The sequence below is a fragment of the Amblyraja radiata genome, chromosome 11 (genome assembly GCF_010909765.2).
Source record: "Amblyraja radiata isolate CabotCenter1 chromosome 11, sAmbRad1.1.pri, whole genome shotgun sequence".
Lineage (NCBI taxonomy): Eukaryota > Metazoa > Chordata > Chondrichthyes > Rajiformes > Rajidae > Amblyraja > Amblyraja radiata.
In genome coordinates, this window is record NC_045966.1 from 39,001,121 (window position 1) to 39,021,850 (window position 20,730).

At 45.6% G+C, this 20,730-nt stretch overlaps 1 protein-coding gene across 1 annotated transcript in view; it reads left to right on the forward strand.

Moving 5' to 3' along the window:
• Positions 1 to 20,538, forward strand: part of canx (calnexin) — a 41,368-nt gene extending 20,830 nt beyond the window's left edge. Inside the window, exons 8-15 of the mRNA XM_033029726.1 lie at positions 1,082 to 1,271; positions 3,050 to 3,163; positions 4,071 to 4,227; positions 11,871 to 12,086; positions 13,626 to 13,745; positions 14,248 to 14,374; positions 16,877 to 17,028; positions 17,408 to 20,538. Coding sequence (XP_032885617.1) covers positions 1,082 to 1,271; positions 3,050 to 3,163; positions 4,071 to 4,227; positions 11,871 to 12,086; positions 13,626 to 13,745; positions 14,248 to 14,374; positions 16,877 to 17,028; positions 17,408 to 17,446 — 1,115 coding nt within the window. The 3' untranslated portion in view covers positions 17,447 to 20,538. The remainder of the gene's footprint in view (positions 1 to 1,081; positions 1,272 to 3,049; positions 3,164 to 4,070; positions 4,228 to 11,870; positions 12,087 to 13,625; positions 13,746 to 14,247; positions 14,375 to 16,876; positions 17,029 to 17,407) is intronic.
• The last annotated feature ends 192 nt before the right edge of the window (positions 20,539 to 20,730 follow it).

Genomic DNA, 20,730 nt, shown 5'->3' on the forward strand with positions numbered 1-20,730 from the left:
AACTTACAGAGCTAGGGACAACAGTAACTGCATTCCCTATCCAAGTACCGCACTGGATTACATAGCATGGTGGAATATGTATCATGCATAGTATATGTGATGAAGATTATATTGGCAGAGATTAATATGTTTAATCTACAGCAACTCTACCGCTGCACCACTGAGCTACTTTAATCTAAGTCTGTTGGTTAGACTCATAGTTATGCAGGATGGAAACAGGCTCAACATGTCCATACTGTTCAAGATTCCCCATTAATTTATTCCAATTTGCCTGCATTTGGTCCGTATCCTTCTAAATCTTTCTTGCACATGCACAACACGCACGTCCAAGTGTCTTTTAAATGTTGTTACAGTACCTGCCTCACCTACCTGCATGTATGGGTTCCATATATAACATATGGAATATATAACATATATAACAACTCATTCCATACATCCATCACTCTCTGAGGGGAAACAAAGTGCCCCTCAGGATCTTATTAAACCTTAAACTTCTCACTTTAAACATATGCACTCCAGTTTTGCCCTGGATAAAAACCTGTCGGAAAAGTTGTCTGGAAGATGATGTGCCTGGACCTGAAGGTCACGTTTTTCAGACTCCTGTACCTTCGTGGTGGTAGCAATGTGAGATGAGAGTGTGGCCAAGGTGGTGTGGGTCTTTGCATGCTGCCTCTTTCAAACAATCGGCCATTTGAGTAGGTTTTGACAATCTAGTGTATATCTGCATAAATTTACCAAGTGAAGTACTTGTCCACCACCGATTTTTCTGGCAACTGGTGATCCGGCCCTTCCCCCCCCCCCCCCCCCCACCCCACCCTTGCGGCCGGGGCTCTGGGACTCCAGGCTGACCGGAGCTGGCAGATTTGTTCCCATAGCCGACTTCTGAGGCCAACATGCGGGTCGGTAGCTCGGCCCTTTGACGGCTTAGGCAACCGTTCCAGTACCATTAAACTCCTCTTGGAGGCCGTGACCTCCGTTGATCTGGCAAAACGGATAATCCAGGAAGGGTCCGGAAATTCGGTGGTGGACCTGTATTGTAAATGTGTTTAGCTGATATTAATTTATTTTCCTCCTCTTGCAGTGGTCAACCCTGACAATTCATTTCAGGTTCTGATTGACCAAACGGTGGTGAACAGTGGCAACCTGCTGCAGGATATGACTCCAGCGATTAACCCACCGAAAGAGATCGAAGATCCTGATGATCAGAAACCAGAAGACTGGGACGAGAGATCAAAAATATCCGATCCTGACGCCGTCAAACCCGATGACTGGTGAGTGATTGGTATCAATGTCTACCTCGATACAGTGAAAAGGACATAAAGTGCTAGAGTAACGAATAGTGAAAGGCCGAGTCGGAGTGGATGTGGAGAGAATGTTTCTACTAGTGGGAGAGTCTTGGACCGGAGGGCACAGTTTCAGAATAAAAGGACGTACCTTTAGAATGGAGTTGAGGTGCAATTTCTTTTGCTGGAGGGTAGTGACTCTGCGGAATTCATTGCCACAGATGGCGGTGAAGGTCAAGTCATTTGGTATTTTTAATGCAGGGGTGTCAGGGGTTGTGAGGAGAAGGCAGAAGAATGGGGTTGAGAGGGAAAGATAGATCAGCCATGATTGAGTAGACTCAATGGGCCGAATGGCCTAATTCTGCTCCTGTGACTTATGAACGTAGCGGGTCAGGCAGCGTCCCTGGAGAACATGCAAAGGTGATGTTTCCAGTTGGGACTTTTCTTTAATTGACTCAACGTCACCTATCTTCCAACTTTCTTTCTCGCTCCCTCCCCCCAACCCCTGCAATCAGTCCACAGAAGGGTCCTGACCAGAAACATTGCCTATCCATGTTCTCCAGAGATGCTGCCTGACTCGCTGAGTTACTCCAGCAATTTGTGTCCCTTTGTGTATTATCCAGTTCCTTGGTTCTAGATACATTGAAACTTTGTTCTGCATGTAATTTAGTAAAAGCACAATCATACTTAAGTACAAGAGTGACGTGTTTGTTGTGTAAGAACAGTCTATTTCTCCTGCGGTGGTACACGAAGTGTCGCTGCATTTCAGATGCCATCGTAGCATCATAGAGCCATACAGCACAGAAACAGGCCCTTCACCCCAAAATGCCCATGCCAACCAAGATGCCCCATCTATGCTACTTCCACCTGCCTACGTTTGACCCATGTCACTCTCAATCTGTGGTATCCATGTACCTGTTCAAATGTCTTTTAAATAATGTTACAGTACCTGACTCAACTACCTTCGCCAGCAGCGCGTTCCATAGACCAACACCTGTCTAATGTCCAAGTCTTGTTTGTCTTCGTTGGTTCCCTTTTTCTATTCCTAATACATACTTCAATTCTTCTTACACTTCTAGTGTCAGATTGTTTTCTCTGGAATGCTGGAGGCTGTGGGGAGACCTGATAGAAGCATGTAAAATTATGAGAGGCATTATTTTAGATAGGGTAGGCAGAGCCTTTTTTTCCCCAAGGGTGAAAAAATTAAATACCGGAGGGCATAGTTTAAAGGAGATGAGCGAGTAGTGGGTACCTGGAATGCTCTGCCAGGGGTAATGGTGGAGACAGATCACGAGCAGGCATATCAGAGTTAGTCTTGGCATCATATTCAGCATGGACATTGTGAGTCGAAAGGCCTGTGCCTATGCTGTACTGTTCTATGTTGGTTTAGCTTATTGGCACGTGTAACAAGGTACAGTGAAAAGCTTTTTTGTTGCATGCTATCCAGTCAGTGGAAAGACTATAAGTGATTACAATCGAGCCGTCCACAGTGTACAGATACAGGATAAAGGGAATAACGTTTAGTGCAAGGTAGTCTGATTAAAAATAGTCCAAGGGTCTCCAATGAGGTAGGTGGGAGCTCGGGACCGCTGTTTAGTTGGTGAGAGGACAATTCCGTTGCCTGATAACTGCTGGGAAGAAACTGCCCTTACCTAATGGGAGAGGGGAGAGGAGGGAGTGACTGGGGTGAGACTGGTCCTTGATTTTGCTGGGTGAGTGTGGGTTTCCTGTACATGGTTGGGTTTCTGACCTTGTTTCACTTTCAGGGATGAAGATGCTCCTGGCAAGATCCCAGATGACGGTGCGGTGAAACCCGAAGGCTGGCTGGATGACGAGCCTGAGTACATTGCAGATCCTGCCGCTGAGAAACCCGAGGACTGGTAAGCTCTGGTTTTGGCTCCAGCTCTTCAGATAACATAGTGGCTGCCTGTCCGCGTCATATCCTGCAAGCAGAGGCACCGGGTGTGGTGTGCTGTGCTGTTTTGGGTTGTGTGGTTATCAGACCCACACCACCCTGGCCAACCTCTCATTTCACTCCAACAATTGGGAAGAAGGTGCAGGAGTCTGATAACCCCAAAACCTGGCATCTATTGCAGACAGGCTCAGGGGACTATTTATGTACACTTGCTAAGCTATGGTTATACTCTACTGGGCTGTTTAAAAAAATAATTTCATCTGCGTTTGCACATGTCACAATAAAGCACCATTGAAAACGGTGACCGCCGGGTTCAAGAACAGCTTCTGGATTCAGCAGCCAAACAAAATCTTATCACTCTATTGTCAGAGTGAGGCAAAACGCAAATTGGAAGAACAGCATCTCATATTTCGCTTGGGCAGCTTTCAGCCCAGTGGCATGAATATTTTCTCTCACTTCAGGTAGACGACCTGAAACGCCACTTATCCATGTTCTCCAGGATGCAGCCTTATCCGCTAACGTACACCAGCACTTTGTCCTTTTTTGTATTAATCAACATCTGCAGTGTCTTGTTTCTACATTCTTCCCAACAACCATCAGGCTCTTGAACACTACACACAAACCTCAACTATGAGCTATAGACTGTCTTTGGTTATTAATTTATAGAGATTTTTTAAATTATTATTTATGGCACTCTAGACTCTTAGAGATGAGAGGTGTATATAGGGGTAATTTATCTTTATTGTAAATCAACCATTTGACCGGTGGGAATAATGTGGAAAGCCCTCATTCGAAGTGGCTAGTTCAATTTTTGGGTTGCTTATGGATGACATTGCTGAGTTTGCCATTTTCCTTACTGCCTCTGGCTCCAGGGATGAAGAGATGGACGGCGAATGGGAAGCTCCTCAAGTTGCCAACTCAAAGTGCGACTCTGCTCCTGGGTGTGGAGCCTGGAAATTGCCGATGATTGATAACCCGGACTACAAGGGGAAATGGAAAGCCCTAATGATTGACAACCCTGACTACCAGGTAATGCACTGATGGGTGGCAGTTTCCAATAGGGTTTTGCTGTGAAATATTACTCGTTCTCCCAAGGGTCCTTGGTTTAGTTTTAGAGTTTGCATGTTCTCCGCACATCCCAAAGACGTGTGGGTTTGTAGGCTAATTGGCCTCTGTAAATTGTCCCTAGTGTGTAGGGAGTGGATGGGAAAGTGGGATAACATAGAACTATTGTGAATTGATGATCGATGTGTGGACTCTGGTGGGCCGAAAGGTTTATATTTGAAAAACAAAATTGCTGAAATGTTTGAAGAGCATTGACGGGATAGGTCAATTTCAGAAGGATTGATGATAGGGAAATTATGCATAACCAATCTTCTGGAATGTTTTGAGGATGTAACAAGTAGAATGGATAAGGGAGAGCCAGTGGATGTGGTGTATTTGGACTTTCAAAACACCTTTGACAAGGTCCCACATGGGTTTCGTGTGCAAAATTATAGCACATGTTATTGGGGGTAGCGTATTAACATGGATAGAGAACTGGTTGGCAGACAGGAAGCAAAGAGTAGGAATTAAAAGGGCCTTTTCAGAATGGCAGGCAGTGACTAGTGGGGTGCCACAAGGCTCGGTGCTGGGAACCCAGTTATTTACAATTTAAATGATTTAGACTAAGGAATCCAAATTTGCAGATAACACAGCTGGGTGGCAGTGTTAGCTGCGAGGAGGATGCTTTGAAGCTGCAGGGTGACTTGGATAGGTTGGGTGAATGGGCAGATGCATGACAGATGCTGTACAATGTGGATAAATGTGAGGTTATCCACTTTGGTGGCAGGAACAAGAAGGCAGATTATTATCTGAATGGTGTAAGAAGGAACTGCAGATGCTGGTTTAAACTGATGATAAACACAAGGGTCTGAAGAAGGGTCTCGACCCAAAACGTTACCCATTCCTCCTCTCCAGAGATGCTGCCTGATCTGCTGAGTTACTCCAGCTTTTTGCATCTTATCTGAATGGTGTCAGATTAGGAAAAGGGGAGGTGCAACGAGACCTGCGTGTTCTTGTACATCAGTCACTGAAAGTGAGCATGCAGGTACAGCAGGCAGTGAAGAAAGCAAATGGCATGTTGGCCTTCATAGCAAGAGGATTTGAGTTTAGGAGCAAGGAGGCCCTACTCCAGTTGTGCGGGGGCCGTGGTGAGACCACACCTGGAGTATTGTGTGCAGTTTTGGTCTCCTAATTTGAGGAAGGACGTTCTTGCTGTTGAGGGAGTGCAGCGTAGGTTCACCAGGTTAATTCCCGGGATGGCGGGGCTGACATACGATGAAAGAATGAATTGACTGGGCTTATATTCACTGGAATTTAGAAGGATGAGAGGGAATCTTATAGAAATGTATAAAATTCTTAAGGAATTGGACAGGCTAGATGCAGGAAAAATGTTCCCCGTTCGGGGAGTCCAAAATCTGGGGTTAGTTTAAGAATAAGGGGTAGACCATGTAGGACTGAGATGAGGAAACTTTTTCAACCAGAGAGTTGTGAATCTGGAATTCTCTCCCACAGGAGGCAATGGAGGCCAATTCACTGGATATATTCAAGAGAGAGTTAGATATAGCTCTTAGGGCTAATGGAATCAAGGGATATGGGGAGAAAGCAGGAACAGGTAACTGATTTTGGATGATCAGCCATGATCATATTGAATGGTGGTGCTGGCTCGAAGGGCCGAATGGCCTACTTCTGCACCTATTTTCTATGTTCTGAAAGCTGTGAGGTGGAGCTAATTGAACAGCTTACAAAGAACTAGCAACGCTTATTTGGACTCAATAGTTGCTGTGTGTTGTAGGATTCTGCAAGTTTAGTTTAGAGATACAGTGCGGAAACAGGCTCTTCAGCCCAACGAGTCCACGCCGACCAGCGATCACTTTGTGCACTAGCACTATCCTACACACTAGGGGACTATTTACAATTTTACCAAAGCCAATTAAACAAACATGTATATCTTTGGAATGTGGGATGAAAGCAGAGCGCCCGGTGAAATCACATGTGGTTATGGGAGAATGTACAAACTGTATACAGTCGGCACCCGTAGTCAGGATTGAGCTCGCTATACTACTGTGTTATTGTTTGATTGTTATAAAACGATTGTTAATTCTAAATGTTGTCTTGAGATATATCTCTTGCCCATTTTGATATCCATTATACTTCATGACGAACTTTGCTCCTTGTCTGTAATGCTGTCGGTATTCCTGGCAACCATCTAAAAATGAAGTTAGAATTTCTCGATTGCCACATTGATTTTTGGACCGTATTTATTTATTGTTTAGTTTAGAGATAGTGCAGCAACAGGTCCATTGGCCCGCTGAGACCACGCCGACCAGCGATCCCTGTACACTGGCACTATCCTACACACCAGGGGCAATTTACTATTTTAACGAAACCTTTTAACCTGCAAACTTGCACGTCTTTGGAGTATGGGAGGAAGCTGGAGCACCCGGAGGAAATCCATGCAGGTCATGGGGAGAACGAACAAACTCCGTACAGGGTCTCTGGTGCTGTAAGGCAACAGCTCTACTGCTGTGCCACTGTGCTGCCCAAGGTCAAGGTCCTTTTACCACCAGCTCCATAATGTTGCCCACCCAAATCCATTTTCTGTAGCCCACATCTACAGCAAGATGCAGTACAGAACGTCACAGGAGTCCAAGATGCAGTACAGAATGCTACAGAGATCCTTCTTCCCTGTGGCTTTCAAACTACACAACTCCTCCCTCGTCTGTCGTGGGGTAGACTGACCCCCCCTCCCTCTCCCCCATCCCCAATCTTTGCACATCTTTCCAAACCTTTCCACTTGTCACATTAATTTCATGTTTCATGGCTGTATGCAATTTCCCTCCTGGGATAAATAAAGTTCTATCGTATCGTACATTGTTATTGCCACAGACGCTTCCATGCATTCCCGCCTGTCTTGTCCCACAGATGCTGTAAATGTCCATCTATACTCCCCGCTCCCTCAGCAAGGCCACAAGCGTAATCAAGGGCCAGTATCACCTCAGTCACTCCTTCTTCTCCCGTCTCCCATCAGGCAAGAGGTACAGAAGTGTGAAAACACACACCTCCTGGTTCAGGGACAGTTTCTTCCCAGCTGTTAACTGGCAAATAAACTGTCCACTTACCAACTGGAGATTGGTCCCATCATCCACCTCATTGGAGACTCTCGAACTATCTTTAATCAGACTTTACTGGACTTTATCTTGCACTAAACAATATTCCCTTTATCCTGTATCTACACTGTGGCAGGCTTGATTGCAATCATGTAGTCATTCTGCTGACTTCATAGCACGCCGCAAAAAAAGCTTTTTGCTGTACATCTGTACAATAAACTAAACTAAACTTTGCCTTCTCCACCTCTGCGTCCTAACTTGTACCACTCCATCGGTCACCATTCAGTGGCTTACACTGACTGCATGCTAACCCTTGTATAAAGTGCACCTGCTCTTCCTTATATAGAAACATAGAAAATAGTAGGCCATTTGGCCCTTTGAGCCCGCTCCGCCACTCAATATGATCATGGCTGATCATCCACGATCAGTAACCCTGCTTTTCCCCCATATCCCATTATTCCGTTCGTCCTAAGAGCTAAATCTTATTCTCTCTTGAAAACATCCGGTGAATTGGCCTCTACTGCCTTCTGTGGCAGAAAATTCCACAGATTCACAACTCTCTGGATGAAAAAGATTTTCCTCATCTCAGTCCTAAATGGCCTACCCCTTATTCTTAAACTGATTCCTGGTTTTGGACTCTCCCAACATGGGGAACATTTTTCCTGTATTTAGCCTGTCCAATCCCTTGAATTTTATATCGCCTCTCATCCTTCTAAATTCTGGTAAATATAAGCCCAGTCGACCCATTCTTTCTTTATATGTTATGAGAATGCAGGGTGACTGAGAATGCAGGGTGACTTGGACAGGTTGGGGAAGTGGGCAGATGCATAGCAGATGAAGTTTAATGCGGATAAATGTGAGGTTATGCACTTTGGCAGCAAAAACTGGAAGGCAGATTACTATCTAAATGGCGTCAAGTTGGGGAAAGGGGAAGTACAACGGAATCTGGGGGTCCTTGTACATCAGTCTATGAAAGTAAGCATGCAGGCACAGCAGGCAGTGAAGAAAGCGAATGGCATGTTGGCCTTTATAAGAAGAGGAATCGAATATAGGAGCAAGGAGGTCCTTCTGCAGTTGTACAGAGCCCTTGTGAGACCACACCTGGTGTATTGTGTGCAGTTTTGGTCTCCTAATTTGAGGAAGGACATTCTTGCTATTGAGGGAGTGCAGCGTAGGTTTACAAGGTTAATTCCCGGGATGGCGGGACTGTCATATGCTGAGAGAATGGAGCAGCTGGGCTTGTACACTCTGGAATTTAGAAGGATGAGAGGAAATCTCATTGAAACATATAAGACTGTTAAGGGCTTGTACACGCTAGAGGCAGGAAACATGCTCCCGATGTTGGTGGAGTCCAGAATCAGGGACCATAGTTTAAGAATAAGGAGTAAGCCATTTAGAACGGAGACGAGGAACTCACACTCACACTAACCACCCCCCAAACACACAGGTGGGGGTAGGGGGGGAGAGGGAGAAGGGGTGGGGAGAGGGGAGTATGAGAAGAGGGGAGGGGAGAGGAGGAGGAGGAAACGGGAGTGATTTGTGAGGGAAAGGAGAGCGGGGTATGGGGTGAGAGAGGGGGATGGGGAGGGAGGGAGGGGGAGAGGGGAAAGAGTGGGGAGGGATAGTGGAGGGGGGAGAGGAGTGGGGAGGGAGGGGGTGAGGGGTAGGGGGAGTAATGGAAGGGACAGAGTGGTAGGGGGAAGAGAGGTGAAGGGCGGTGGGGGAGCGGGATGGGAGGAGGAGGGTGAGGAGAGGGAGATAGAGAGGGGAGGGGGAGAGATGTGTGGGGGTAGGGGGAGAGAGGTGAAGAGTGGAGGGAGGGGGAAGGGGTGGGGAGGAGGGGAAGGGAGGGTGGGGGAAGAGAAGGATGGGGTGGGAGAGGGAGAGGGGTGGGGGAGGGGGAGGAGAGAGGGATGGGGGAGAGAGGTGTGGGGAGGAGGGAGATGGGGTAGAGGGGTGGGGAGGGAAGGTGAGTGGGAGAGAGGGATGGGAGGGGGAGGAGAGGGAGAGGGGTGAAGAGAGGGAGGAGAGAGGAATGGGGATGGGGAGGGGAGAGAGGTGTGGGGGAAGGATGGGGAGGAGGGAGATGGGGTGGGGGGGAGGAGGAAGAGTGTGGAGGGAGGGGGAGAGAAGTGGAAGAGGGGAGGGAGGGGGAGAGGTGTGGGGGGAGTGGTGGAAGAGGGACAGAGGGGTAGGGGGAAGAGAGGGAAGGGGGTGGGGTAGAGAGTGAAGGGGTGTGTGGGAAAGAGGGATGGGTGGGAGAGATAGAGGGGTGAGGAGAGGGAAACATAGAAATTAGGTGCAGGAGTAGGCCATTCGGCCCTTCGAGCCTGCACCGCCATTCAATATGATCATGGCTGATCATCCAACTCAGTATCCTGTACCTGCCTTCTCTCCATACCCTCTGATCCCTTTAGCCACAAGGGTCACATCTAACTCCCTCTTAAATATAGCCAATGAACTGGCCTCAACTACCATCTGTGGCAGAGAATTCCACAGATTCACCACTCTCTGTGTGAAAAATGTTTTTCTCATCTCGGTCCTAAAGGATTTCCCCCTTATCCTTAAACTGTGACCCCTTGTTCTGGACTTCCCCAACATCGGGAACAATCTTCCTGCATCTAGCCTGTCCAACCCCTTAAGAATTTTGTAAGTTTCTATAAGATCCCCCCTCAATCTTCTAAAATCTAGCGAGTACAAGCCGAGTCTATCCAGTCTTTCTTCATATGAAAGTCCTGACATCCCAGGAATCAGTCTGGTGAACCTTCTCTGTACTCCTATGGCAACAATGTCTTTGAGCATTGGGCATTGTGACATCACACGATGGAACGTTCACCAGGGGCTAGGGCTCCTGCAAAGGCATATGTAAATGGATCCATTCCGATTGGACATATGTGAACATTGGGCATTGTGACATCACACGATGGAACGAATCAAAAGGAAGAAAGACAGGCAGCCGGACGGACGGACGGCGGCAGGCACACAGTTTTATATAATAAGTTAGAAGATATGTGTGTCTGTGTGTAAAAACTATATACACATACATACCTCATCTGCCATGCATCTGCCCACTCACCCAACTTATCCGAGTCACCCTGCAGCCTCAGCATTCTCCTCGCAGCTCACTCTGCCACCTAGCTTTGTGCCATCCGTAAACTTGGAGATGTAGCATTTAATTCCCTCGTCTAAATCGTTAATATATATTGTAAAAAAACCTGGGTCCCAGCACTGAGCCTTGAGGCACCCCACTAGTCACTGCTCTTCTAGTTCTGGCCTTCACTTCAGTAGTCAAGACTCCAATCTCCAGAATTCCCTTTCACATTCGAAAACACAAAGTGCTGTGGTAACTCAGCGGGTCGGGCAGCATCTCTGGAGAACATGGACAGGCGATGTTTCGGGCCGGGACCCCTCTTCACACTGGATCCTGATCTTTAAATGTTAATATATTAAATATAGCAGACTGCACATCCACCCCCCCTCCCCCCCCCCACCACCATCTCCTCCCATATTCCTTTCTCTAGTTTCACAATTTGCTACTCTGAAATTCTTCTGTCTCACCCCTTCTGGTTTAATCTCGGCCTATCAACCCTCCCACCCCCTCTGTGACCCTGTCCACTTGCCAGGCTCTCATCTCTCCCAGCTTTCTTCCCTCACTGCCCCACCCCCAATCGCAATTGGAAGGGTCCTGACCTGAAATGGCACCTATCCATGCTCTCCAGAAATGCTGCCTGACCTGCTGAGTTATTCCTGCTCTTTGTGTCCTTTTGTATAAACCAGCATCTGCTGTTCCTGGTTTCTACATCCAAAATTGGATGTTTGATAATTGGTGTCTTCACTTCAGCAACCAAGACACCAAGCTCAGAATTCCCTGTCGCAGTCTAAAGCATAAACTGCTGAATTGACTCATCAGGTCACGCAGTATCCCCTGGAGGACATGCTTAGGTTATCTTTTGGGTCTTCTGAAGAAGGGCTCTGATCTGAAACGTTGTTTGTCCATTTCCCTCCACAGATGCTGCCTGATTCCAAGTTCCTCCAGCATTTTATGTTCAATACAAGATTCCAGCATCTGCAGTTCATTGTGACATCCTTGCCAATCTATCTTTTTCTCCTTTCATTTATCTTTGCCAGTCTTTTGGTCACCTGATCTAACCTCCACATGTGTCTGTAAATCTTCGCTATCGTCGCTGTGAATTTTAGTGCTTTAGACTTTAGAGATACAGCGTGGAATTGGACCCTTTACCCATCGAGTCTACGCCGACCAGAAATCGCCCTTTAGCACTATCCTACACACACTTGGGTCAATTTACAATATTTTTTCCGAAACCATACCTGCCCGTCTTTGAAGTGTGGGAGGAAACCAGAGTACCCAGAGAAAACCCATGCAGTCACAGGAAGAATGTTCAAACTCCACACAGACAGCACTGTAGCTCAGATTAAACCCAGATCTCTGGCGCTGTGCCACTGTTAAATAAATAGACATTGAGAGTTTGTCTTGTTAATTTATAATTGGTTATCTTTCAGGGTGCCTGGAAACCAAAGAAGATTACTAATCCAAACTACTTTGAAGATCTGCATCCATTCAAGATGACCACATTCAGTGCTGTTGGCTTGGAGCTCTGGTCAATGACGTCTGACATCTTCTTTGACAACTTTATCATCTGCTCCGACAAGGCAGTGGTTGACCAGTGGGCCTATGACAGCTGGGGGCTGAAGAAATCTGCGGAGGGTTCAGCTGAGGTAATGGTGGCGTCTTAACCAATTGCAACACTGTCCCTTTACCCCCATAGACTCCATCCTAGGACCCCAACAGTGTTTCCAGGTGAGGCAGAGGTTGACTTGCACCTCCTCCAACCTCATCTACTGTATCCGCTGTTCCAAGTGTCAACTCCTGTACATCGGCGAGACCAAGCGCAGGCTTGGCGATTGTTTCGCTGAATACCTCTGCTCAGTCCGCCTTAACCTACCCAATCTCGCGGTTGCTCAGCACTTTAACTCCCCCTCCCATTCCCAATCTGACCTTTCTGTCCTGGGCCTCCTCCATTGTCAGAGTGAGGCCCAGCGCAAATTGGAGGAACAGCACCTCATATTTTGCTTACACCCCAGCGGTATGAACATTGACTTCTCTAACTTCAAATAGCCCTTGCTTTCCCTCTCCATTCCTTCCCAGTTCTCCCACCAGTCTTTCTGTCTCCGACTGCATTCTATCTCTGTCCAGCCCACTCCCCAACATCAGTCTGAAGAAGGGTCTCGACCCGAAATGTCACCCATTCTTTCTCCCCAGAGATGCTGCCTCACCCGCTGAGTTACTCCAGAATTTTGTGTCTACCTTTGAGCAGATTAATGAGGTAACAGCAAAGCAAAAGTCTAACTGTCCTCTTGTGTCAGACTTAATAAATGCTGCTGACAACACTTTATTTTAATGGTCTGGTTTCAACATGTTTATCTTTAAACATTCAACGCTTCCAATCTCTAACCATCGCAACCTCCTTAATTGATTTTCATTTTGCTTGTATCTTAAACCCTTTTCTCCCACTCCCTCTCTGATCAAAGCGTAGTGCCCTTTTTTTATGAGCAAGTCATTTTTTGCAAGTTACTTTAACCACAGATCTTCCGAGACTGAAGAAGGGTCCCGACCCGAAATGCCAAGTTCTCCAGAGGTGCTGCCCGACCCGCTAAGTTACTCCATCTTTTAGTGTCTTTTTTGTAAGCCAGCATCTGCAGTTCTTTGCGTTTATTTCTTGCTCTCTTCTAAATTAGCCTTTTAAGCTTCCTCTCTCCACCTCGTCCCTATTTACCATAAACTCATTGATAGAAATTTGACCCTAATTAATCCAATCTAAGAAAACAAATTCTAGATATCGAGTGACATCTGTGAGGGACAATTTAACATCAATTGCCTAAATCATATCCTGGATGCTGTCTGTGTCCCACCTGAACTCTCACCTATTTCTCCCCCCACCCACATTCCTTCCTCTGGCTTCACAATTTGCAACTCTTCAATCCTTTTGTCTCACACCTTCTGTCTTTTCCTCACTGGCCTTTGTCTAACCATATGTCTATCAAATCCCCCCTCACCAGTATTCATCTATTACCTGCTTTGTCCGGCCTTCCTCATACTACCAGATATATGCGCACACACGCACTTAACTTTTTTCTCGTTTATTATATTGTTTACATAGTGCTATGTTTACATATTCTGTGTGCTGCTGCAACTAAGAATTTCATTGTTCTATCTGGGACACACAACAATAATAATCTCTTGACTCTTGTTTCTAGTCGGGGGTGGTTGGACAGCTGATGTCGGCCGCTGAGGAGCGCCCATGGCTCTGGGTTGTCTACATCCTGATCATTGCACTGCCCGTCTTCCTGGTCATTGTGTTCTGCTGCACTGGAAAGGTAGGAGACACCCACACACACACACACACACACACACACACACACACACACACACACACACACACAGGGTGGGGACAATGTGATATTGGTTAGTTTGTGAGCTGCTCTTGTACGGGGTGGTCAGCTGAAGCTATTCAGGTTTGGCCAAATTGGGGTGTCTGTGGTCAGACAGACTGTTCAAGGATAACTTGTCACTTTTCCTCTATACTTGATCATGATCCAGACCTGGGTTTGATCCTGACCTCTGGTGCTGTCTGTCTGGAGTTTGTACGTTCTCCCTGTGACCGTGTGGATTCCCTCCGGGTGCTCCGGTTTCCTCCCACAGACGTGTGGGTTTGTAGGTTAATTGGCCTCTGTAAATTGCCCCCCTCATGTGTAGTGAGTGGATGAGAAAGTGGGGTAACAGTGTGAACGGGTGATCGATGGTCGGTGTGAATTCGGTGGGCTGAATTGCATGGAAACAAACCCTGTCTCTAAACTAAAGTTAATTGTGTCCACACAGAAAGACGCTGCTGCAGAGTACAAAAAGACGGATGCTCCGCAACCTGACGTAAAGGATGAGGAGGGAGAGGAGAAGGAAGAGCAGAAGGAGGCGGAAGAGAAAATTGAGGCAGATGATGAGAAGATGAGTAAGTTGCCTCCGGTTACTTTTGGAAGGAGAACTGAGAGTGGGGAGTGGTTACCCTGAGTGCTACAATGCCACTATTTACCCCACAGCCTACATTTAAGAAGTAATCAAATCATACAGCATGGAAACAGGCCCTTCGGCCTAACTTGGCAATGTCGACCAAGATACTACATCTGCACTCGTCCCACCTACCCATGTTGCCCCATATCTCTCTAAACCTTTCCTATCCATGTGCCTGTCCAAATGTCTTTTAAATGATATTGTACCTGCCTCAACTATCTCCTCTGGCTTGTTCCATATACCCAGCACCCTCTGTGTGCAAATGTTGCCCCTTAGATTCCTATTAAATCTTTGCCCTCCCCCCACCTTAAATGTATGGTTCTTGATACCCTAACCCTTGATAAAAGACTGTGTATTCACCCTATCCCCCTCATGATTTTATATACCTCTACAGAGCTGCGAAGTAGTACGGATTTTCCGTATTTTGTACGAAAATGCGATTAGAATATGGATGTACGATTTTGTGTTGTTAAATACGGATTTTAAATATGGAGTTCAGTTCAGTCTGAAGAAGGTGACCAGAAACGTCACCCATTCCTTCTCTCCAGAGTCGCTGCCTGGTCCGCTCCAGGTTTAAACAGAGCGCTGTCAGTTTAACCCGTGGGAATTTAAACTAAGAGCTGTCGGCTGGAGCGTTGTGGGATCTAAATATAGTGCTACCGGCTGGAGCACTATGGGCTTTACACATAGCGCTGTGGCCACAGTGCTATGGGTCACACACTGTTCAGGAAAATTCTCATATAACAATGAATTCTCATATAACAATTCTCTTTCTCAGTGGAAGTTGAGCCATTGATTATTTTTCAGGCAGTGGTAGAATTCTGGGTAAACCTAGTGGTGAAAGGTTACCAGTGTGATTGCAGTCACATTGGGATTGGCCTTAATTTTACAGAATGGTGGGTGGGCTCAAGGGGGAGAGAGGGATGGGTAGAGAGAGGGAGAGGATGGAGAAGGAGGGAGGGAGGGAAAAAGGAAGGAGGAGAGAGGGAGGGAAAGGGGGAGGGAGGGAGAGGAAAGAGGGAGGGAGAGGATTGGCTTCCAAAATGGCTTCGGCATCATCATTTGGTTCTAAAAGCAGGAAGCAACTGTTCAAACAGCAGTATACAAAGAGATGACAATGAATGCACTGTCAAGTAAGGTGCGTAGAAGACGTCAATTGGTAGCGAAGTTATGCATTCTTGTACTCTTACATGGGTATGATCGCACATGTAAAAAAAAATTCAGCAAAATGGCACCGCGTAAAAATACTGATTTCCTCAGCAAAATACTAATTTTCAGGTACTAGAATACTGAAATGCTCTGACAAAACTTGGCAGCTCTGTCTATAAGATCACCCCTCAGCCTCCTGCACTCCAAATGATAAATTCCTAGTCTGCCCAACATCTCCCTTGAATCCTGGCAACATCCTTGTAAATCTTGTCTACACTCATTGGATAAATTGCCAGCGCAGTATGGGATTCCAGAGCCGCAGCAGTGACAATTCTGGAAGGACCCAAAGAGCCAAGAAATATATTGGACAAGACCCAAAATGCTGGATTAACTAGATGATTAAAACAGTATCTGTAGAGGGAATGGGTTTGGGGTCGGGACCCCTCCATCTGTTTGTATCTTCTGACGACCTGAAACGTCATCTGTCCTTTTCCCTCCATGGATGCTACGTGACCCACTGAATTCCTCCCGCACACTGTCTTTTTCCCCCTCAAGTTTACAGAATCTGCAGTTACTTGTGTCTAGATGCAGACTTTTCTATGGAGTTTTCCATTGGGAGAAGCAGTTTGAAGAATCGATTGTCTACGGCACGTGTGGGGAAAATTAAAAACTAACGTCAACCAGATGCATAAAACAATTATTTTTGTCCTCCAAAATTCCTCTGGGTGCCCCCACATTCCAAAGACATGCAGATTTTTAGGTTAATTGGCCCTCTATAAATTTCCCAGGTGTGTAGGGAATGGATGAAAAAGTGGGATAATATAGAACTAGCGTCAGCACGGTGGCGCAGCAGTAGAGCTGCTGCCTCGTAGCGACAGGATCGCAGATTTGATCCTTACTACGAGTGCTGTCTGTACTGAGTTTGTACGTTCTCCCTGTGACCACATGGGTTTTCTCCGGGTGCCTCCCAAACACCAAAGACGTGCAGGTTTGTAGGTTAATTGGCTTGAGTAAAAATTGTAAATTGTCCTTAATGTGCAGGATAGAGTTGATGTATGGTTGATCGTTGGTCGGCATGGACTCAGTGGGCTGAAGGACCTGTTTTTGCGTTGTATCTCTAAACTAAACAGCGGAAGTATCTTTGTAGTTGGGTAATAGAAGGTGGCATGGATATGATCTGAAGTCGATAAAGTAAATGTTGATTCAAGGGATTTGAAGTGTCTCATCGACAGTGCGTGGATTTCACTCCTCATCTGCAACTGTAAGTCTTAATGAACTTGTTTCAATATTTCAGCTGAAGAAAAGCAGAAGAGTGATACGGAGGAAGCTCCGGGAAATGCGAGCCAGGAAGAGGAGGAGGAGGAGGATGATGATGATGAGGAGGAGGAGGAGGAGGAGGAGAAGAAAGTGACGAGGGAGAAGCCAAGTGCTGAGCAAACTGATGAAGTAAGTCACGGAAGGATGTGTTGCGGGGAGGTAGAGAGGGGATTCTTGTGAGATTTGGTACCTATCGTCGTGTGTAGTTTGGTTTAGTTATTATCACGTACTGAGGTACGGTGTAAAGATTTTTGTTGTGTGCTAACTAGTCAGCAGAAAGATGGTTAGTCAACCCCTCCACTGTGTACAGATAAAGAATATAGGGAATAACGTTTAGTGAAAGGTAATGTCTGAAGTCGATGGGAGGTCAGGGTCGCTCTCAAGTTGGTGATAGAATGAATGAGTTGCCTGATAACAGCTGGGAAGAAACTGTCCCTGAATCTGGAGGTGTGTCTGAATGTATCGTATTCATGGTTTTTACTGTTATATTCCTCGTTCTGTTTTACAGAAAGTGGACAGTGCCAATCTAGAGCCACAAAATGATTGAGATGTTGTGTCATACATCGTTTGGACATGACTCGGGACTTCAAAGGCAAGACCATCATTTCTGGGACTTGAGCTGAACTTTTTACAGGATTTCATAAGACCCACTGCGTGCAACAGTAAATAAAAGCCCTATCCCATACTGACCAAACAATAGGTAGACCCGGTTATTGTATGTGTTTCAGCAAGGACTGCCATCTGAATTGAAATCTGCTTTTGTGTATTCATGACTGTAGAAACAAATTCTTGCATATTTGCAGTCTTAAAACTGGTACATTCGTTCAATTAGTTCCTGGAAATCTTCAGTTAGATTTCACGCTTGCTAAGTTTTAGAAATGCCCACTGAAAGCCAGCCCAGGGGAGGGATAGGGCGGGGGGGGGGGGGGGGGGGGGTAATGGGATTTGATGTAATGGCATAAGCTTGAACTACAGGTTATGTTGCTTTTCTTCCCCCCCCCCAAAAAAAGTCCTCATTGCATGAAATCCTGTTAATTCCAACCCAGACGGTTCCTAGTCTTATGGCCCTGAGAGAGATTCCTGGGATTGGCGGAATGCGCCAACTATTGCAGATGGAATCCATTTCCCTTACACATCCTAATTTGTCTTGAACTTATTCCTGTTGCATCCCCATCGAGGCACATGGAGTAGAGGCTTCACTGGCCCATGCTGCCTTGTCATCAGCTCCCTGAGGGGGGTAGGTGGAGAACCTGCATTTCCCCAGTGTTGTTGGTGTCCTGCTTTCATTTGGCTCCACCCTCTCCTCCGTCTCACCCCCTCCCCCCCCCCCCCCCCCCCCCCCCTGATCAAGGTAAGAAGGGTTAGGGTGGGAGAGTTAAATAATTTGAACACTGACACAGGAGAGCATTGAATGGATGTGCGACAAACAGTATTAATGCTACAATGCAAGTATATGCGTGTACAGGGTGTTTTCATTGCACAGGTCCACCACCGATTTTCCGGCACCCTTGGTTCCAGGGCTTTTCTGGATTATCCATTTGGCAGACCAACAGAGGTCATGGCCTGGGGTGGGGGGAGGGGTGGACCTGTACTACGTAGTTTGTCTTTATATGCAATATCATACCATTACATACCACTGACACTAGGTCAAAAGAAACAAATCTCCAATTAAATAATTTAATGTAATGAGAAAATGACCCATACTCGTTGGTAAAGCATGATTATGTTGTGTCGAGTTTTTGTTTTGCAACTGCCTAGCTCCCAACATCTTTCCCATTGCCACAAACCCAACTGAGCCACTGTACCTGTTTCTTTTCTCCCCTAATTAGAGTAGCTACGCTTTTTAATACCACTCTTTGTTGTCACTGTTTGTGCCATGTTTTATTAATGGTCTTTCTGTCGTGCTGTTGGGAGAATGTGTCCCTGAGATGCACTGGTAAAATGCTTCAATGGGTGAGAGGAGCAAGGGTGAAATTGATCCCCCTCACTCCTGAGTGAAATTTCCAATTCGCTAATTTTCTGGCACATCAAATGGCGAGCAAGCTGTGAGATGCTGGACGTACAAGATTAATTTGGGTGAGGAAGTGCTCGTGATTAATGCATTTATAGACTTCTATTCCAAACCCCGGTCCCTCCTGTTGGAACAGCTAAGTTATTGAAGGGCAGCGTGGGCTTTGTTCAAAATCATTTCCTATTAGCCATGTTCTATTGCACTGAATTGTCCAATTTTTTTTTGTTGTTGTTGCTGCTGCCACTGATTTGAAGAAGTTTCTATGAAGGGATCTAACTCAATTAACCACCATTCATATTCCAATCCCACCTCACCTCTCCAGCCCTGCTGAGCTCCAGAAATATTTAAGATTTGGTTTTTGATTTAACTTTGGTGACTTGTCTTGTTGAACTGTAATTGCATGTAATAGAGTTCATGATTTGTTTTAATCTGATTGATGTCTTACTGTATTCACCGGTAGTTTTGTGCTGGAGATATGGCTATTGTGACCTTGACAGTTGACCTGTGCTCACAATAAGAGTCTGTTTAAGCTGCTCAATGTCCTCAAGGAAAGGCTGGAACATAAATCATGGCATTTACCCATGAAATCATGTCATGATTCCTCCCTTTAGCTGAATATCTCCTTGGTGTTTAAGAGATTCCAATGAGCTACATGGTGATATATTTTCTCTCCTGTTGTGAGGCTTTTACAAGCAGCTGGTCTTCTAAAAGAGGAAACCTTGGCTTTGTTTCCTCAATAACACAGTTGATAATGCCAAGTATGTCTGTGTAGAAACAAAGAACCACAGATTCTGGTTTACAGAAAAAGGTGCAAAGTGCTGGAGTAACAGAGCGGGTCAGGCAGCTTCTCTAGGAGAAAATGGATGGGCAGCATTTCGGGTCGGGACCCTTCAGTCAGAAGAGGGTCACGACCCAAAATGTTGCCTATCCATGTTCTCCAGAGATGTTGCCTGACCCTCTGAGTTACTCCAGCAATCTGCCTGTGATCATTAAAGCTACCATTGTTATAGAAATGTGGTCATATTTTAAATTAAAATACCCAGGAGATACCATCATAAACTTGGCGACACCAAGGTTTTATAACAAACATCACTAGTGAATCCTTGATTAATACTGAGCAGGAGTAACATACTGTGACCATGTGAAACCTTGATCAGTGATACAAGTTCAGCAAATATTACACTTAGGCAAGTCTGACTATCCAATGGAAGATTAATGCAAATTTAACCTTGAGTCTGCAAAGATAGTTTACTGATTTCTTTCAAATTGCAGAATAATATTTCCTTTTCAACATTTAAGGTTTAATGTTTGCTGTTTTTTTAAGAAATATATATGTTTATACTTTTACCACCTAGTTTGCAGGGTTTCCACCACCGATGGATAACTTGATTGAGTAATGTAGACACATTAATCCCTGGATGGTGCAACAGTAGCACATAATGACCCTTTACAAAGATATTTTATAAGTTTTAAAAGTGCTGATTATGTATAGAGATTGGTATTAGATAAAATTGACCGAGTTTGTATCCCAGGTTAAATTATGTTTGAGAGCATCTCCTTACAGGAATGAAGTTCAAGATCATGTGATTAAAATTGATTCCTGCAACTAAACAAAATATTAATTAAAACATGTCTGGCCTCTTCATTGTGCTGACATCCATAATTAAACATGTTTTTTGTTTGCCTTTTATACCTCCAAACATGAAGATGTAAGGTGAAAGGAGCAAAGTTTAAAGGAGATGTGTGGGGCAAGTTTAAAAAAAAAAACAAAAAAAAACTAGACAGTGGTGGGTGTCTGGAATGCGCTGCTGGGATTAGTG